General features: G+C 47.2%; 1 protein-coding gene across 2 annotated transcripts in view; it reads right to left on the reverse strand.

The window, feature by feature from the left end:
• PDZD2 (PDZ domain containing 2) overlaps positions 1-20,802 on the reverse strand; it is a 238,885-nt gene that overhangs the window by 11,807 nt on the left and 206,276 nt on the right. For both annotated transcript variants that reach the window (XM_039256412.1, XM_039256413.1), the window contains exons 14-20: positions 16,977-17,058; positions 15,417-15,451; positions 14,297-14,453; positions 11,875-12,671; positions 8,179-8,308; positions 1,566-5,619; positions 218-335 (exon numbers count right to left, since the gene is read on the reverse strand). In XM_039256412.1, coding sequence (XP_039112343.1) covers positions 218-335; positions 1,566-5,619; positions 8,179-8,308; positions 11,875-12,671; positions 14,297-14,453; positions 15,417-15,451; positions 16,977-17,058 — 5,373 coding nt within the window. The remainder of the gene's footprint in view (positions 1-217; positions 336-1,565; positions 5,620-8,178; positions 8,309-11,874; positions 12,672-14,296; positions 14,454-15,416; positions 15,452-16,976; positions 17,059-20,802) is intronic.

Consider the following 20,802-nt stretch of genomic DNA (forward strand, 5'->3'; position numbering starts at 1 on the left):
CTACTGGGGAATTAACACAGCGGCTGCACCAATCTGGCACCTGAACTTCAAGACAAGGTCTGGCTTCCAAAGCCAGCTGCAAGCGCCAGAGGTCAGGCCCAGCTGAGGGTTCCTGTGCGCAGGCTCAGAGCAGAGCTCTTCTTGGCTCCCAGAGCTCTGCCCGCACACCTGGGCACCCCACACCCCCCGCCCCCCGTGTGGTCCCGGTTCCACTCACCTCTGATTGTGCTTTCGCTTCCTGAATGAGAGCCAGGACTGTCGATTTTGACCCCACTGACGATAAAACAGACTGTAATCTTTGCTGGTCTCCCGCTGAGACTAGAAGTTGATCCAAACTAAATAATATAAAAATACGAAAGAAAAAGGCAGTTTTCCCATTTCACAAGGATGTATTTACAACACTCTTTCTACCAAATTGCAGGTGTTTTCTGATTTTCATGCTCTCTTGTTTTTAAAAATAATTTTTTAATGTTTATTTTTGTGCACAAGAGAGTGAGTGAGCAGAGAGATGGGCAGAGAAAGCAGGAGACACAAAATCCGAAGCAGGCTCCAGGCTCTGAGCTGTCAGCACAGAGCACAACACGGAGGTCAAACTCATGAACGGTGAGATGATGACCTGACCCTAAGTCGGACGCTCAGAGGAGCCATCCAGACACCCCTTCATGCTCTCTTTTGGTCCTAAGAACTCTCAGTTCAAACTGCCTGAGGAATCCTGAGTGCTGGGCAGGAATGTCATCCACAGGACTTACTGTGGCTTCTGGGACCCCCTCAGGATGTTAGAGAACCAATGCTGCAGCTCAGCAGACAATTTCTGACAGTTTAAAACATTCTTTTAAAATGTTAGGAATGTTCTGCTTAACTTGGGTCGGCTTCGAAGGCCCAGATAGTTGTCCTCTGAGGCGCAGCCCTCCCCGTCCGCCCTCATCTCTGCCGGCACGCTTGCCGAAGTGCCCTGTCCCATCAAGACTTCCCTGCAGAGCCACTTTCTGGAAACCCTTTCTCTGCAGGCACGGTCTTTTTCTAGCAACGACACTAAAAAAGCAAAGGGGGCTAAAATGTAACGTGGTATCCTGGCAGACAAAAAGGACGTTAGTGAAATTTGTTCCGTGAAATCTGAATAAAGTCTGTGGTTAACTGTGTTCTCCCAGTGTGAATTTCTGACTTCTGACGACTGGACCGGGATTACAGAAGATGTTCACAGTAGGAGGAGCTGGGTGAAGGGTACTTAGGTGCTCTCTGCCACTGTCTTTGCAATTTTTCTGAAAATTGAAAAAAGGAGTTCATAATTTTTAAAAATGTTTACTTAAAGGGCACCTGGGTGGCTCAGTCAGTTAAGCATCTGACTTCGGCTCAGGTCATGATCTCACAGTTCGTGGGTTTGAGCCCCGCATCAGGCTCTGTGTGACAGCTCGGAGCCTGAGCCTGCTTTGGATTCTGTGTCTCCCTCCCTCTCTAACCTTCTTCCTCCTCTTCTCTGTCTCTCTCTGTCTCAAAAACAAATAATAAACATAAAACAAAGATTTAAAAGCTTATTTGAATAAAAGGGGAGAAAGGCAGATACTTACTTAACTGACCAGCCTTTTCCAGAAGGCAAATCCCGGGTGGTTTCACCCACATGATGGGCTGGACTGGGTGCCCCAGGCTCACTGGCTTTCGGGCTGCTTCCTCCTGGACAGGCTCTGTCCCCTCGCTTCACGGGGCAGGAGAGGGCAGTGGACCCGTTGAGGCCTCCAGCGGGAGAGCCAAGCGACCGCCTGGGGATGATTTCCAGCTCGGTTTTGAAGAGCACGGCTGTGGGCCCTGCTGAGAAGTCCTCGCTGCAGAGCTTGTCAAGGTCCGGCATGCTCAAGGCCCTCAGTTCCTGGAGCTTAGAGCGGGACAAGGGCGAGGGCTGGGCGTGGCGCACCGAGGACTTGTTCCTCTTGACCGGAGAGGCTGGGGTCATGGCAGCCGGGGCGGGAATTCCAGAAGGACAAAGTGATTTCTTTGGGTCGGGGTCAGGGCCCTTGCTGCTGGCCTCCACAGGATTCTGCCGGGAGACTGTCAACGCCATGCTGGACGGGGACTTGGTCATTTGGGGGATCAGGGTGCTGGCTTCGCTTTGGCTTTCGCTGCAGGAACTCAGGCTGCGTCTCAGTGACCTTGCTGCCAGGTCACCGGGGTGGCCAAGGCTCCCGGAGGCAATGCTGCCAGATGACCGTCTCCCAATGGGAGGCTTGGAACTTGCTGACAAAAAAGGAGACGCCCCGGACTTGGCCACCAGCCGGTCAGAATTGGCTAGGTTCTCAAAAGACTTGATCCTCTGCTTCACAGAGAAAAATGAGGTAGATTCGTAGTTCTGCTCAGAGTAGTAATGTCTTTTAGTGACTTTGATTTTGTCCGTGACTAGGCAGCTCGTCTCTCGCACTGAAAGGACATCCCCTTCGTCCATGGTTGGAAGGTTCCTCGAGGTCTCCAGGAGGGGCTTGACGCTGTACACGGCCTGTCCGTTAGCCAGGCCAAGCCCACTACCTCTGGGTGCCTTGGCCTCAGGGAGGCCCCCACTTGTTGCAGGGATCTGGCTGTCCCGGTGAGAGCGAGCTGGGCTGTGTAGAGCATGCCCTTCCCGTCCAAAATGGCTTGAAAACTGGGCCGGCATGGAGTAGGTTCTGGTCGCTGGCCTTGGTGTGAAGTACGGATGGTCATGTGGTGTTGGGCCCGCTGGTGTGCCGCTCTTGGTCATCCCGAGGGAGCCTGACAGCTGGCTTGTCTTCCCCTGCGAGGAATATGCCTTTTTAGTAGGCAGTTGCGGGGAGGAGGAGGAGGAAGCAGCCAGTTTTGCCACACCGAAAGATCGCTGGGTTTCCTCCCCCTGGGATGCACGGGATGTGAGTGACGGCAGATGACTTGGGGACATCTCCCCTGACTGGTGACAGAACCTGATCTCATTCTTCTCCTGACAGTTGCTCTGGGCCAAAAACCCTCCCAGTCTGTCACTTTCAGCTAGCTTGTCACCACATGCATTCTTGGGCATTCTTTCGGAAGAAATTTCCACTACTTTCAGCTGGTTTGTTCTTTCTAGGGGATCAACAGGAATTATTCTGCCTCCTTTGTCACTGGTCACCCTGGGTCGGGCTGCTTCTGGTGCTGAATCCATTCGGCTGGCCGTGCGCCGCTCGCTCTGCCCAGGAGGTGGGGCCTCCTGCCCATCTGTGGCTGTGGGCGAGCCGTTCCCCGAGGCCGCAGGGGGAGCCCTGGTCTCTGGCCCACACTTAGGAGATCTGGGGGCGGCTGGGCAGCCTCTCTCGGGCTCTGAATGGACAGCCACGTGGGATCTACCGCACGCACCCTGCTCAGGGAGAGTCCTGGGGGGGCCGTGGGGCGAAACAAATGCTGTGATGCTCGTTTCCGAAGCCGACGGCTTCAGCGACCCCAGGGCAGCCGGTGGTGGCCTGCTCTCCAGCATGCACTGGGGGGACCTGGGGGTGGCTGTCGCATTTTTGTCAGGCTCCTCGTGGTCAGCTGTGGGGAACCGGTTTGATGCTCCCTTCGAGAGCACTGTGTGGGAGTTCTGGGGTGAAATGAGGGGTTTCCTGGGGTCTGTCCCACCAGCCTTGGCTGTGTGAGCGGCAAGGGCCTCGGAAGTGACTTTGCTTTTGCTTCTGATGCTCAGTCTCTTCAGCTTAGGGCCGGATTTGGGTTTCTGACAGTTACTTAAGAGTGTTTCCACGGAACTCTTTTTAGGTGAGTCTTTATTTTCTAGGTTCACTTTCAGCTGTGGGGAGCTAGTAGGCACAGCACCCCCTTTCCTGTGGCCAGAACTCAACCCCTGGCTTTTGGAGTCAGGGCTTCTGGGGGGTGCTGTGGGTTGCTCCTTCTCAGTTTTGCCCTGTGAATGCATCCCTTGGTTATTTTTATTTATTTCTTTAAACCAGGCCATGATGGGCCTCCTGGAAACCATTTTTGGTTTCTGTAGCAAGTCCTCCAGCTCCTGACTTTCGGAGATATGCAGATTCGTCAGAGCAGATTCTCCATTCTTAGCGACGTGCACACTAAAGGGGGACCGATTTTCAGGTGCACTGACATTTGTCTCTTGTCTTTTATGTGGGGTTTCGACACCCAGGAAGTCATGCTCAAAACCATTTACCATGTTCAGATTGCCAAGAGTGACCAGAGGGCTGTGAAAACGCATGGTGGCTTTAGGAGTCTGGCTGTTCTCCATGGATGAGCTGGTACCGGTGGCTTCCGTGGCTGCTTCTTCACACGAGAGCCTGGGGTCCTGTAAAAGCCGTACATCTGCGTTAAGTTCATGCTCCCGAGAGCTTCTATCCAAAAGAGAAAATGGCTGGGAAGAGTCTGGAATTGAAGGGCATGCGGTTCCTGGCACAAAGGAGGCTTTCTCACACTGACTTCCCACCACCTGACTCAGGGCACTGTGCTTCAGCGGCAGAACTTTGGCCAACACAGGGCAGGGCGTGGCCTGGGCAGGTGTGTGCGCAGTAGCTGAAGGTGGATTGGGGGAACCGTTTGCGGAACAGATTTCAATTTGCTCCTCCTCAGACTCTGTGGTGTCTTCCTTGTGAGACGATCCACGAGAACGAGGAGGTGACCAGTTGCTCCTGGTGGAAGCTCGTGGGGCTTCGGTGAGCGATTCAGGGTCAGAAGACGAGTCCTCAGCGTCACCATACATGGATGAGAGAGATGGCTCCGTGCTGTCACCCAGGCCCGACAGGGACATGCTGTCTTCGTGAAAACTGCTAAAATTTCTAGAGTAGTTGCTCAGAAAGTTTTTGTTCACAGTAAAGTGTTTGTCAGGATTAATGGAATCCAAAACTGAAGACTGGGAGGCCCACTGTGGGGGAGGGGGCTGGCCAGCAGCGCAGGCCCTCCTTGGGGTGGGGGTCTGGTTCCCCATGACTGGCTCAGCATGGTGGGAACTTCCACTTCCAGTGCCTGCTGGAGGTTGACCCTGAGAACGTCCCACTTGACTCAGCCGGTCCCCTTTCTGAGGAGACTGAAGTCTTAGTTCAGAAGCATCCAGCTCCTTGATGAGCGCGTCGATGTCAGTCACAGGACTGCCCCTGCTTTCCCTGGGGCAGCAGTGCTCCGAGACACGGCCGCACACCCCTTCGGCCCCGTCAGCGGGCGACGGCGGGGCGGGGCTGGCATGCGGGGCCCCGTCGGACACAGAGTCTGTTTCCTGGAGCAGAGCAGAGCCCGGGGAGTTTGCAGGCACGCTGCCACCTGTCGCTGGCAGAGCCTTGCTGTGGTGACGGGGACCTGTCTGTCTCTCCTCCTGGGACGTGAGGAGGTCTGGAGACAGGATGGCACTAGCGGCACATGCAGTCTCTGCCTCAGGTCCCGCGCCCCTGTGGGCAGCTGCCTTCCTGGGAAAGTTGGCTTCTGGAGCTGCCGGAGGGTTGCCAAGGTCACAGCGAGCCGCTGCCATCTTCCCCGGGGAGGCACTGCGCTCCGGGGCGAGTCTCACATGACATCTGTCCTCAGACTCAGGTGACACTAGCTCTCCGCGGTCCTCAGGCTGCCTTGCTGGCCCCGTGTCCGTGGAGGTCTTGCTGGGCTCAGAGTGAGCTGCTCTCTCCTGCTCTGGGGTAGGGATGAGGTCTGAGGGGCCGTCGAGTCCTGTGTGGAGATGGGGGGAGGGGGAAAGAAGGGAGAGAAAGAGGGAAAATGTGAGAAAAATGTGAGAAAAATAGAAAACCTCTCAATAAAAAAGAAAAAAAAAGGAAAATGAAATAATCTCAAATGTTCGGTCTTTTTTCAGAAAGACATTCCACAGCCTAAATGTAGGTCTCCTTGTCATTCTGTTTTTGCCTCTGAAATTACAGAGCGCTCACATCTAACAAATACCACCCTGCTCTAGACAATCTGAAATAACTCAGACTGGCGGGCAGAATAACCCTTTGTTTCTGCCCTTTTTTCTCTCTCTTCTTGGTTATCTTTAAGGATGGGGACACCAGAAACCCTTCCCCTGGGTTTCTTCACACCATCCACTCTGATGGCAAAAGGCGCAGGGGTCAGGCTGGTCTGCTGGCTCCCTCGGCTTTGTGTTCATCCTGCAGAGCCCGTGGGTCTCTGGTTTAGCTCTCGTCATGGTTCGGCCTCAGAGTGGGAGTTGTGAGCTAGAGAGTAAAGTATAAAACAGTCGAGTGATGACCTCTGGGGACGTACTGCTCAGCTCAGGACAAGAGGGAGGGGCTAATTTGGGAAGAGGCACAGTAGGATGCAAGTCCGCACTGCACGTTGGTCGCATCTTGACCGTGTTCAGGGGATTGGAGAGCTGGAAGGCCACGTTATCTGGGAAGCTTTGACAGAACGGGTCGGGACCTGAGGGGGGTCTGCGGGGGTGATGAGGAGGAAGGTGAAGAAGAAAATGGAATGAAAGAGAAGAGAGTGCATGAAATCTCAGAGGCGCAGCAAAAGCCAATGCAGGCTGGGGAGAGTGGGAAATGAAGTCATTTCGTGAGATGGGTTCTGGAGGGGACTCTTTCGGAGGCTGTGCACACTCCCGGGCTAATCTGTCCACCTTTGGGACATGGCATCTTATAATCAGGAGGAAGGGCATAAAAAGAACATTAGACTTGCTATTTTCTTGGAAACTATGGGTTGCCATGAAACAGTCACAGTGAAAGCACCTGGTTTGAGAAGATGGTCTCCCCAAACATTATATTCACTCCACATCTCCCCACAAATCTCGTTTTAATTTTTAATCAGTGTTTTAATTAAAAATTAAAAAAATTTTAAATGTTTATTTTTGAGAGAGAGAGAGAGAGATTGAGAACAGGGGAGGAGCAGAGAGAGGGAGACACAGAGTCTGAAGCAGTTCCAGGCTCTGAGCTGTCAGCACAGAGCCCGATGCGGATTCAAACCCACTAACCATGAGGTCATGACCTGAGCCGAAGTCCGCTGCTCAACTGACTGAGCCACCCAGGTGCCCCTCCCACACAAATCATCTTCAGTGCATATTCCTTTTCCCTCCGGAAGTTCCTATGTCCACAATTAAGAACTAGTCATTCGGACTTAGCACTGTGCTGAGAGTTTTTCATGCACTTAACTTTCCTCCCAACACTGTGAGGTAGGTCCCGTCACCATCTACTTTGGAACAGGAGGGAACTGAGGCACAGAGTGGTTAAGCAATGGATCCAGGGTCACAGTTTACAGGCAGGGGTCACCAGGGAAGGGAGCTCCACAGCTCACCCTGTTATCGGAACCCTGACTTCATGGCCTGTGTGTAGACAGCACTTGGCAACAGCAAGGTCGGCCCATCCGGACACACGTGGAGACTATACACAACCGCCCCAAGACCCGTGGAAGGCGAGGGACATGCCAAGATTCGAACCCACGGGCTCCTGTCCTTCTCTGCTCTGCCTTTCTGAACTCCCTTCAGAATGACTTTCCTGCTTCTGCTGGTACCAACTATGGGAAAAAGTCTCAATGAGACAAAAGGAGGGAATTTAACAGTTCTTCAGATTCATTTGCTTAACAAACCCTAAATTTTCGTTAGTGATTTGACTTTATTGCAAAGCGTTCAACTTAAAAGCGTTCTGAGGGAGATTAAATGACGTAGAGGCAGTCCTTGATGGCCCGTTTCAAAATAATCCTTCACTTGTAAACCCCCCAAATGTCCAATAATAGGCAGAATGTTGCCTCAATCATGGCACAAAATGGGGAAGAAGGCAGCGGCCTGTATACACCAGGTTGCAGGCACAGGAGGGCACAGAGGACATCAGCGCAGCCTCTGAGCTACAGCGGGCCACAGCAGTGCGGAGATGCACTCACTAAGTGGGACGGCGCGCCAGGGCCAGCACCTGGTAACCTCTGCACGTTGCTGACATATGATGTGTGAGGGAAAAGAAAGTTCTCAGTGCATCTGATTTCATGTAAGCAGAGTGTTGAGATTCTGAAGGACAGGAACCCCTCTGTGTCATGTCATGACTTATTCACTAAGATACATGTCACAAAATAGAGTGTCAACCGACTGAAAATGGATGCGCTCTATGTGGATTTAAAACTACGAGTTTAGGCACAATGATCTAGTAAAGTTGTTACATGCAGGAGCTTTTAAATATCAGTTATCTGTGTAAAAGTCCCCCGCCCCAAAGTTCTCCATCTGTAACATTTGTATAAGGGTAACGTCTGCCTTTCCATCTTGAAGCTTAACAAGCAAGAAAATAACCCTACCCATCCTGGGTTGCTCTGGTGCAGCGTCCGGCAGGTTCTCTGTTCGGTGGACGGGGTGGGGCGGGGCACTGGCTGGCCCCCAGCTGGAAGGGACACGGCCATCCTTGACGGTCAGCTTCCCCAGAGATTCCTGGCGCAATGACAACCACAAGTCACTGTCGTCAGCTTTCAGGTTTTCTGTGCCCTGAGACCTCACACACAGAGAAGAGCTGGTTTGGGAAATTTCAGAGAGCCCTGGACGAGGGGTCAGAAGATCCAGATCTTGGGGGTCAGATCCACTAGAAATTATATGGACTTGTCATTCTTCCTGAGCCTCAGTTTTCTCAACTTTGAAATGTGGGTGATCAGGGAAATGCAGATCAGAATAACACTGAGATGTCACCTCACACCCACGAGGGTGGCTGTAATCAAAAGCAGAAATAACAGGTGTTGGCGAGGATGTCGAGAAAGTGGAACCTTGGGCGCTGGTGGGAATGTGACATGGTGGAGCCGTTATGGAAAATGCTATGGAGTTTTCTCAACAAAATAAACACAGAGATACCATACGATCCACATCTCCGACTTCTGGATATACAGCTGGAAGAACTGAGAGCAGATCTTTAAGAAGTATGTGTACTGCCATGTTTATAGCAGCACTATTCACAGTAGCTAAAATGTGGAAGCGGTTCGAGTGTCCATGGATAGGTGAATGGATAAGCAAAATGGGGAATACATTTAAAATGGGATATTAGTCAGTCTTAAAAAGTAAGGAAATTCTGATCCATGCTACAACAGGGATGGACGTTGGGGACGTTACGTGAAGTGAAATAAGCCAGTCACAGAAAGACAAAATTGTGTGATTCCACTTATATGAGGTACTGAGGATAGTCGAAATCAGAGAGACAGAAAGCAGAGTGGTGGTTTCTGGGGGCTGGTCGGGGGGTGGGGGCACGGAGAGTGATTATATAACGGGTACAGAGTTTCTGATTCACAAGATGAAAAGAGTTCAGGAGATGGTGGTGATGGCTGCACAACATTATGAACAAGCTGATACCACTGAACTGTACACTTTCATGTTATGTGTGTTTTACCACAGAAGAAAAAATGGGGGAAATAATCGGGGATAAGATTTGCCCTGTCTAACTCATAGAGTTTCAAGTAAAAGATGAGTAAATGAGAAAACCATTATAAAAACCATACACAGCCCACAAAAGGTTCTACATATGTAGGTATTATTGTCTTTATACGGTATGGTGATAGCCAAGACCATAAGATCGACATCTCAGTTTGGTTCTTAGGGCTAGGACCCATCTGGATAAATGAAACTGACGTTTAACATTTCAAAATTTCACTTTAGCCAAATGTCAATTACTTCATCTTCCTTTCTTCTGTCTAAAACCTGCTGTTAAAAAAAAAAAAAAAAAATCTCACAACAAACCCACCCAGAAGTCAAATCAGAGTTGAAATCCACCCTCTGAGTTAAGGAGTTTTCATAAAGTGGCCCATAGGTGGCAGCAGAGGAGAGAGGTGAAATGGATACAGTGTCTTTCAGCTCTTCCTGCATAAAAATCATTTAGTATCTGCTGAAGGAAATCTGCACAGGGTTTGGGTCCCTTAATTTCTATTTAGCAGTAAGGCATAAATGTAATATAAAACAGCAGAAGAGATTTGGCATTAGTAAGGCATAAATGTAATTCAAAACAGTGAAAGAGGTTTGGAATTAGATAGAGGTGTGGCTGTACAGCACTGTGAATGCACCAAGTGCCGCTGACCTGTGTTCTAAAATGTTTCATTTTGTGTTATGTGAAGTTCATCTCAATTTGAAAAGTAGTAAATAAAAATAGCAGAAGACAACTTGCTTACCAAAGGTATTTTTCTTTTAAGCTTCCAATATTTGAGAGTAAATACTTAATGGCAATGCATTTTCCCCCCTTTTTTTTTGAGAGAGAGGCAGTGCATGCATGTGTTCATGGGAGCAAGCAGGGGAGGGGCAGCTAGAAAGGGAGAGAGAATCCCAAGCAGGCTCTGTGCTGTCAGTGCAGAGCCTGACCTGGGGCTTGATCCCATGAACCATGAGATCATGACGTGAGCTGAAATCAAGAGTTGGACGCTTAACTGAGCCACCCAGATACACGATAATGGCAATGCATTCTATTTTCTTTCTCATATATACATGAAATCATATTTTTGAACTAAATTTTTAATGAAAAGAATTAAACTTTTGTGCAAAAGTTTAAATGCTTCTCAAGCTTCTTATTGGGAATACTCATTCACAATGACAGAAGCTCTCACTTTATAGATATAAACTATTATGAACAAACCCCCTGATTTATATAGTTATCCAAAACTGGCTGCTGATACGTTTTGAAAGAAGAGGTTAACCCATTAGCTGAACATTGCATTTTAAAACACATATGCTAGCTGGAAGTAGTAACAGACTTTAGGAGGACAAAAAAAGATGTGTTTCTACTTTTTCTATATAGTTAACAAAAATCCCTTCTGCCTAACATAGTTTTTATGACTTCATATTTCCTGGGTCTGTTTACACATATGTTTGTATAATGCACTTGAACATGCATCTATATAAATACGGCCTTACAATCGCCTCAGAGAGAAACTATTTATGTCGAGGAGATGGCAAACATTAGTTTCTCTTACTCTCTCCTTGCTTAAGTGGAGGTATATTGATTAAAATCAAGCAGTTTGAGGGGCACCTGGGTGGCTCAGTCGGTTGAGTGTCTGACTTTGGCTCAGGTCATGATCTCACGGTTTGTGGGTTTGAGCCCCACGTCCTGGGCTCTGTGCTGACAGCTTGGAACCTGGAGCCTGCTTCGGATTCTATGTCTCCCTCTCTCTCCGCCCTCCCCCACCTGCATTGTGTCTCTGTCGCTCAAAAATAAACATTAAAAAAATTTGTTTTTTAAAAATCAGGCTATTTGACAATTCTGGACTGTTCTAACATATGTGTAACCAAGTTGTAACATAAATAATATTGATTTGCATTTAAAGTGGTGCATTATAAGTTTTCTTTTTTTCCCCTTTCTTTTAGATTTTCTTTTTAAGTCCTCTCTACCCTCCATGTGGGGCTGGAACTCACAACCCCGAGATCGAGAGTCACATGTTCTACCGACTGAGCCTGCCAGGCGCCTGGGTGCATGTTAAGTTTCTAAGTGAATGCATGCCCAACTCGTCACATGAGTCTCACAATAAGGGTGCAGGTAGTTTTGATTATACATAGTCGCCGTATAAAGTCTGAAAACATAAGGACCGTGCAGAGCCTCATCGGCTGGAGAGAACTGCTGTTAAACTGTGTGACGGTCACTCCGGCTCTGGAGACAACCAGGGCAGAGAGCACTATCTCTCCTCAACGGTCCAGACAACCGTGCCTCACAAAGATCCAACAACTTGCCTTGGTGGCCCCCCAACTAGTCAGTGGACCAGACCCAGCGTCTTCACCAGCCTAGCACTCTGCCCTCCCCTCTCCACCCACGGCCCCCCGTACAGGTGAGCCAGTGATTTCATCTTTTGGCAGAATGATCTGTGACTCAATACCTGGGCACGTCCCCCACCCCCCCACTCCCACCCCCAGCCGCTGCAGTCTGTTTCTCCGGCCATTCCCCCTCTTCCAGGCAGGCTACCCTCTGCTTCCTAACACACTCCATGGTCACTCACACAAAAGTCACTGAGATCCCAAGTTACTGAGAGGAAACCAATTACCTTCTCCACGGTTCCACAGGGAAGAATACCAGTCCTGGTGTCTCTGCCAGAAGTGGCCTGGGCACATGGGTCATTGGCTCCGTCAGCCAGGTTTACGGTCTCGGAGTTGCTGGGCTTGGCATCGGCCTCGGGCCTCTTGTGGTGTGGGCTGACCCTGGCCACTGGCTTGTGCCTGGACCCCAGGTTGTCATTCTTCTGCTGGGGGGACCTGGAGGCACCTGTGCTTGCCAGACTCTGGGTGCCCGTATCGGCTTTGTATTCCAGTTTGGGGGAACTCCTCGATCCCGATAGTTCCTTTTTCCCTGAGCGGCCAGGGCCACCCTTGGGGGCCTCTGCAGAGGCCAGCAGGTGGGCTGAATGGGAAGAAGTGTCCCCCATGCCCTCTGGGACCCTCTCGTCTAAGTCCAGCGAGCGGCCAAGGAGAGGCACTGAGGAGGCCTTGCTGACCAGGGTTTTCTGGGGATGTTCCTCCTGGTTGTTGATACTCATGACTTTGGAAGAGGTCATCAAGACCTGCCTACAGTCGTCCTCTGGCAGAGACCTGCTGGGACCGGAGAGGGTCCCTGGGAGGGAAATGCAGTCCCCGTCGCCATCGAACTCTTCCTCATCGCTGGCGTCGTCAGTGTCATAGCAGCCCACCCTCCTTTGGCGGACAAGAGGGTTTCGGAGCGCCTGCGGGCTCCCGGGGAGACTGGCTTGTCTGGCAACAGTCACCTGCTTGTGGAAGAGCCCCGAGGTCCGGTGGCTTCCCAGACACACGAGGCTGTTGGCCCTGGCCTTTCCCGGCTCCTTGTGAGCTGGTGGGGGTGGAGAGAGAAATCATCAAATGAGAGAGGGTTCCCGTCTGGCCTGGTTTGACAGCTCAACCCCCTCACTACACACAAGCACCCCCACATTCACAACTGCTGCCTGTTCATCCTCTGGCCACTGAACACCAGGCTTAGATGACAGGGCTTCTCAGGATTTGTAGGGTGACAGCTTCTTTTCCTACTGGCCTCTTTTCTTGTTTAAAAAAAAATTTTTTTTTAACCTCAATCTCTGGATTGTTCAGTTTGAAGGTATATGCTGCCTAGAGACAAATGCTTAATTCATCAACACTCTTGATGCCTAATATAGTGCGGGGGTTCACACTACACGCTGCCGCTGGAAGCGTCTCAGGGTTGGGGGGGACGCCCAGAGACTGATAAGCCCTGTGCTCTGGACCTTATCACATGAGGCCCCCTGTTCATCACAGGAGCAAAGAGTGGGGGCTGGGCACGGGGGCGTATAAGCTCCTAGAACATGGTACAGGGAGCCTGCGATGATGCTCTCTGTAAGTTCCAACCAGGAGAAGGGGAAGCCCGACAAATCCTTCACGTCTTGTTGAATCAAAGAAAAAGTACACGTGCTTCCATCTTGAAATGTTTCTGTCAGAGACTAGAGCAAGTTCGTCAGCTGCTTCAAATGAGAGCCAGAGTGGTCAAGTCTGCCTGTCCAAAGATAGGATAGGGATGTTCTTGTTCAGACATTAGAAGGTAAAAAAAAAAAAAAAAAAAAAAAGTGCAGGAGCACCTAGCTGGCTCAGTTGGTGGAGTGTCCGACTTCGGCTCAGGTCATGATCACGTGGTTTGTGAGTTTGAGTCCCTCGTCAGACTCTGTGTTTACAGCTCAGAGAGAGAGAGAGACAGCTCTTGAGAGAGAGAGAGAGAGAGAATGAGAATGAGTAGGGGAGGAGCAGAGAGAGAGAGAGGGAAACACAGAATCTGAAACAGGCTCCAGGCTCTGAGCTGTCAGCACAGAGCCCGACGCGGGGCTGGAACTCACAAACCATGAGATCATGACCTGAGCTGAAGTCAGACGCTCAACTGACTGAGCCACCCAGGCACCCCCAAAAAATATTTTTTAAAAAGCAAACCACACCAGCAGAAGCCTGAGAAATCAATATGGTCCACATGAGATTATCTCATATTATAGTGAGAACATAATCAATGAGATTTAAAAATACCTGTTGGATAACATCTCTTTTACAGGTTCAGAATCTTTCCCTTGCCACCTTCTAAAATGAATGAAGTTAGAGCCCAGTGAGGGAAGGGAGCTGGAACTTGGCTAGGATTCTCCTAAAACATAAGGCCATCAGGTTGCCAACCTGATTTCATGCCATACGTTTCAAGACTATGCTATGTAAATAGCATCTAAATGCTGTCTGGTTTAGCCACCTCCAACACCCTGGGTACAGAATGGGCGCCCGGACCCTTTACTGCAGACTCGAAGGGCCCGTCATTAAATGGTGGGCTGCATTTTCCAAAAATAAACTATGAATTTAGTCAGGGAACAAAGATGGCTTCTATTCAACCAGAGGCGTGGGCCCCAGTTCTCTGTCCACAGGAAAGCATTCTAACATGGACACCCACGTGGCCCGAGTCAGAAAACAGTGATGGTTTACCGGGGGTGCTGGGTGGCAGGCCACCATCCTCAGAGGTGCTGCAGCCACTTCCCGGGTGATCCTCGTCCTCAGAGCCGGCCACCATGAAGTCTGACAGGGGGCCTGGGACGCCAGGGGCAAAGTGCTGGGAGGGCTCGGGGTCAGAACTCAGGGTGTCCTGTTGGAGAAGACAGTGGTGGATGGTGAGTGAGGCATGGCCGAAGCTGCTTACCTGAGACGGTAACTACTTCCTGTCTTTCCAAGAACACTGTTCTCATCCATGGTCCTCTGAAACCGGTGACAATAAACACCCACTGTCACTTACTTCAGGATGGCTGAACTAAACAATTAATGAGAAAGCCAATGCTTGTTGCCAGAACATGTTTTTAAAAGATTTTTTTGGGGGGGTGCAAAATTCTTAGCAATGATCAGAAAAGCCACAGCAGCCTTCTATCAACCATCCCAGGAAAAACACTGGGGGGAGAGATAGGAAAACAGAATGAAATTCCAAGCCACCGGTTCAACCTAGTGATGGAACACGAAAGAGGGGAGTTTGAGAATCCTGGGCTCTGATCCACTAGGATGGAGGAGCCACCAGCAGAGAAAGATTCCAGTCTCCTTAAAGTCATGGGCACCCCCAAACCAACCAGGGACCCCTTTACTGTGGAGCATTTGAAAACTATCCTTCAAACTGCAGCTAACGGAGCACTTTGGTGGCTCCAATGGTCAAGCCCGGCTCAGGTCATGATCTCATGGTTTGTGAGTTCGAGCCTCACATCGGGCTCTGTGCTGACAGCTTGGAGCCTGGAGCCTATTTCAGATTCTCTGTCTCCCTCTCTCTGTCCCTACCCCGCATACACATTTATACAAAAATAAATAAACATTTAAAAAAGATAAAAAGAAAAAACGAGCTGCAGCTCAATTCTTTTATCTTGTTGCTCTATTCTTTTCCTAGATAAACAGTTAATAAAAGAAACACACATTTTTATATTCTCAAATTGGCATTGTTGTAGTTGTCTGCGTGAAGTAACCAAAATGACTCATGGACAGAAATATGGGGTGGGCCCTCAGATTTGGCTGCTAGGCTCCAGGAATTGGTTCGCGGGCCAGCTGAGCAAGGCAGCAGAATGCCTTGACTCACCTTTTTTGCAAGAGAAGGACTCTTCAAGGGGGTACCTGTTGGAAGGAAAATTCACCATAATGTTAAAAGAGCAAAGCTCGAATTCTTAGGCTGTCATTCTCAATTAGAAAAGAAGGAGTCAAACATATTAACTCCTCTTTGCTTGATCGACACTGATGGCCCACGTGCATAGATGGTACAGACATGCATGCACTTGACCCAAGTACCTATCCCACCTCCCAAGTTTCTGCTCATGCTTCAAGCCCTACCTCAGAAGCCACCATCCCCATGATGTTCCCAGTTGTAAGTAACTTCTTCTGAAATCTTGAGAGTATTTTATATTACCCATATATCAATTTCCATACACACAGTATAATTTAACTATAAGTGGATGCCTCTCATTTTCCTTCCTCAGCTATTTATCTACAGGGCTGAGCCCTTCACTGATCTGACTCTACGGTACTCAGCACTGCACCTGGGTCTAGGAAGTATTCCATGATACCTGCTGAATGGATTGAAGGATCAATGAACAAAGAAGCCCCATTCAAGAAACTCATGAGGAAACTGGGGAGAGGGTTGAATACCTGTTTTGGTTTTCAGTAGAAGGATGTGAAGATTCAGCATTGAAACTTTAAATTACATGCCATGAGCAAAACGATCTTGGGCATGAAGTTCATAGCTTAATAAAATCTTTCATAATAAATGATCGAGTAGGGATGCCAGGCTTAGGAGAGGACAGCTCGCAGGCGGGTCTGGAGAAGGAGCTGGCTGAATAAAGAGCCCATTATGGCTGTGCCCACTTTAAATATATTAATTATGGATACAGATAATCAGGGTATTACATGGCTGCCAAAAAAATCCTATGGCTTCCTTTTCCTCTGACAACCAGTAACTCATGTCTCAGTTCCTTTTCCTCCCGACATCAGTCTTAACATCAGTAATATCTCGAGTTGAGACACGTTTGCAGAGTCCCTTTGGATTTCCATTCTACCGGAAATATTACTTTCAAAACTTGATGCAATGTTTCACATTTAAAATTCATATGAAATTCTTACTATTTCAATCCTACCCTGCCTGAACTTTCCCACTTAAAGAAGAGGAAAATCAGGATTTGGGGAGCCTCTATTACCCTTAAGCTGAAACTTAAAAAATAATACTGACTTATTATTGAAATATAGTTGCCATACTAGGTAGAAACTTTTAATTTGTGTAAAGAAACCTCAGGGGTTGGAATGGAGAACACTCTGTGTCTGTCAAACAACTGATATTTTGGGATTGCTTCATTTTTACCTAGAACGTTCCATATGAATTGTACATAAACACATGAAATGCTGCTAACTCATTTTTGCAAATGATCTTCTAGTACAAGAGGCATGCATAATTAGGACTTTAATAAAGCACATTAAATAACTGCAGAAATCAAAAGTAGCTGCCAGGAAAATGCACAGAATCTCTTGGACAGCTACTTCTGCCAAACCTGGTAACTACAAAGAATCCACTAACACTACATGAGGGAGTGCCCCATGGGGAAGGTTAATTGAGAGGCTCTGAGTGTTGAATGAAAATGTGCAAATACGGTACCTAAGCCAGGAGAGGAACTGGCCTCTTTGCTCTCCTGATAAGTGCTGCGTGCTATCACTGCATCCATTTCCTGCTCGGAAACCTGGTTTTCAGCAGAAAGCACAAGTTAGACGGTTTTATTTATTTTTCCCCAATAAAAATAGCTAGGACCAGAGTCAGAGGCTGAATGCAAATAAAGAGGAAAACCACAGGACCGGAGATTATGACCATCCTCTGAAGCAATAGCTCAGGGAGTATGAGAAGTATAGCCAGGTTAACATATTGCTTCAAACAATGTATTCAAAATTCATTAAATCATTCAGGTGTTGCATGGCTGATACCTGCCTCTCTCTAGAACACTCACTTCGGTGAATTCTTCTTTTCCTAGATTTTATTTAAACAATTTCAAACCTACATAAAACTTGTAAGAGTAACACAAGAGTAGTATACTCTTCATTGGTGTTTTTTTTAAAACATTCTTCTACATTTTCACTTATGCTCTTTCTTTATACAGATACATATACCGCTTAACATTTTACTAAACCATTCGGGAGTCAGCTGCAGACATAGGAGGTTAGTTGCAAACCTCCCAAAAGCAAGAACATTCTCTTTAACAACCCCGGTACTATTTTCAATTCCAGGAAATTTAACACTGACACAAATGACTGTCTAATATACATTTCATATTCCAATTCAGCCAACTGTACTAACACCGTCCTTCAGAAATGCTACTCAAAATGTGTTAGTAGACGGAAGTAGTTCACAGGAAGTTTGATGCCAGCTTGTTGAGGAGATAGGATTTTCCTCCAGAATGCTTATCAACACTCAGCTTCTTTCCCAACAGTGTCTCGCTGGGGGAAAAAATGTCCACTGAACTGAGTGGTGGCCCCAGTGATGTAACTGATTTGCATTCTGGTGCAAGCTCCTTAACTTGTTGTGGATCTTTAGTGGACTGTCAACAGCCCAACTCCTTCGCATAGTAGTGCTTTATAGAAATTGCATTTTTGGCAATCCAGAATTCAAGTTAGGATCTAGTTATCAAGTCTTTTTAGACTCCTTTAATCCAAAACACTACTGAGCCTTTGCCTGTCACAATACTGATATTCTGGAAGGAGGCCAGGCCAATCAAACCCTCAATTAGAATTTGTCTAACAGTTTTTTCATGCTGAGATTTAGATTATGCATTTTTTTGGGCAGAAACTATAACAACTGTTTCCTTTTCAGTGCATCAGACAGGCACTCAGGGTCACCATTTCATGTTTCATCATGACTGGTGGTAACTCTGACCACATGACCACTTGATTAGTACAGAGTTCACCACATTTCTTTACTGGATTTTTTTTTTTTTTTTTGGTTCATCAGTGAGTAATCTGTGAGGAGACAGCTTGAGATGACATCAATATTCTGCTCCTTGTATATTTTTACTCAAGGGTATTAGCATCATTGATTATTCTTACTTGAATCAATTTTTATGGTGAAGTTTTCAAAATAGTCATTTTATAACTCTTCCTTTCTTTCTATATTTATTGGGATCATGGTTTTTTTCCCTATTAGTTGTTATCCCTAACTGTCATTATTCATGGAAAAAAAAATTTAAAGCCTGATACATGCTAAACTATGAAATATTTTAGAAGACAATTATATAACTTGCATCGAGTTTCTTTTTTAAAGGTAACAATACTGTAGACATAGAATGGTAATTTTATGTACTAAAATAACACTTGGCATAAGTAATATTTGGATAAGCATAGCAATTTGTCTTAATAAGTAAATAAAGTTATGCAAGATTTAGCATCACGTTTTAATCTAACAGATAAATCATAATCATGTCATGGCTTTTATGTAATACTTTCTCGCAGGCTTCACAGGAAATAAAATATATACGTATACATGCACAAGGCATATACACTTAAACACACACACATATACTTCATAAAGCAAAAGTAACTTTGTATAAGTGAGTCAGAGAAAATACAAGCCTAGATGGTGGTTGCAAATTTTTCTTGACATTAGACTTTCAATATTTGCAACTGTTTTTTCTGAGTGGGAGAAAAATGGTCAGGTTTTGAAATAAGTGAAAGATTTCCTGGATAATTCTAATCATGCTGAGAACCTCTATGGACCTCTATGACCTTCTTCTACTTAACATAAACTAGGAGCTGTGACCTGAGTAAGTCCAAATCTTAGCTTGTCTAGACCTGGAAGGTTTGACTATCCCAGTTGGGCAGCTACTGCGCCAGTCATTATGAGAAACAGAAGAAAAGAAGAGCCTTGTGGTATTTCTACTGGAACAACATGAAAACTAAGGAAGTACATACATTCAGTATCAAAATGTAGTACTGGCATGAAATGCTGGGGTGAGCGGTATGAAAATACATTAAACATAAAATGGAATCTTGACCAAAAGAAAAATACAGTATGATGTTACAACTAAGAACACCATGTTTACCTAGGAAGAAATGTGAAATCTCATAAAACAAATACTGAAATCTGGTTTTGCTGCAAGTATCTCCAACACCATCATGATGATCATCTACTGTGGCTAGGAACATGAGTCAACATGTATTCAACAGGATCGCAGACCACCAGTCCATCAGAATTATTATGCTTTGCACTGAAATGCCATTCTGGTGTTGGACTGTATTGGCAAATTAGGTAGATGCTTTTGGGATGAGACAAAGCAGACCTCCAAACAAATCGTGACCCGTGCTCTTCTGGAATGGATTTTGAAGTCAGACATGCCTTGAAACGAATGACTGGAAGCCACTGAGAACTTAATTTTTTATTATGTTTCTGAGGGATGTGCAAGGTCAGCTCTAGCTTACTGGATTGCTTCCTAAGGGGGAAGCAGGTGATGGAGTCCAAGAAAGGACCCTGGAGGAAGGAGTCAAGGCCACTCGAGCTGTGAGTATGAGGCAAAGCGGTGTTAGAAGTGACATGGGGCACCTGCATGGCTCAGTTGGTTAAGTGTCTGCCTCTTGATTTTGGCTCAGGTCATGATCTTGTGGTTGGTGGGATCGAGCTCTGCTTCGGGCTCCTTGCTGACAGCATGGAGCCTGCTTGGGATCCTCTCTGTCCCTCCCCGGCTTGCGCACTCTCTCTCAAAAATCAATAAATAAACTTAAAAAAAATGGCCCAAAGAGAGCCATGGGGACTGCAAGGAGACAAAGTAGAAGAGATTGTAAGGGAAAATGTCAGAACTCGAAAACATAAAGGAGAAAAACAGGAAGTGACAAGTAGGAAAAAGTGGAAAAAGGTAGGATCAGGACTTGATATTATTTTAATGATATTTATTCAAGAAGTTTGTATTTAAGACACATATGAGGATGCAGGTAGACAATCTGGGAAAAAAAATAGTAGTGGAGTTGACTTTGAATCAGTCTAATGGCAATCCTTGTCCAAGCACCGTGGAGAATTAGTACAACAAACAGACACCACTGAAACACTAAAAATGATGTCATGAAATGAATACACTAAAGAAATCTCAGAAATGGGAGGACCCAAAGGTCGCTCCAAACAGACTTCTTATTCTCAAAATGGCACACAAGTCCATCAAGCCAGCAGCCTGGGACACTTAGGATATAATCAAATAATAAATAGTACAAATGATACAGAGGATGTGGTCATATGATACACATGAAAAGAACTAATGTTTTTAATTTTTAAAAAATGTATATTGATTTTTGAGAGAGAGTAAGAGAGAGAGAGAGAGAGACAGAGTGCAAAAGGGGGAGGAGCAGAGAGAGGGAGACACAGAATCCAAAGCAGGTACCAGGATCTGAGCTGTCAGCAGGGCTCGAACCCATGAACCGTGAGATCATGACTTGAGCCAAAGTCGGACGCTTAA

This window comes from Hyaena hyaena, unplaced genomic scaffold (genome assembly GCF_003009895.1).
Source record: "Hyaena hyaena isolate Hyena2069 unplaced genomic scaffold, ASM300989v1 scaffold_577, whole genome shotgun sequence".
In the NCBI taxonomy this organism is placed as follows: Eukaryota; Metazoa; Chordata; class Mammalia; order Carnivora; family Hyaenidae; genus Hyaena; species Hyaena hyaena.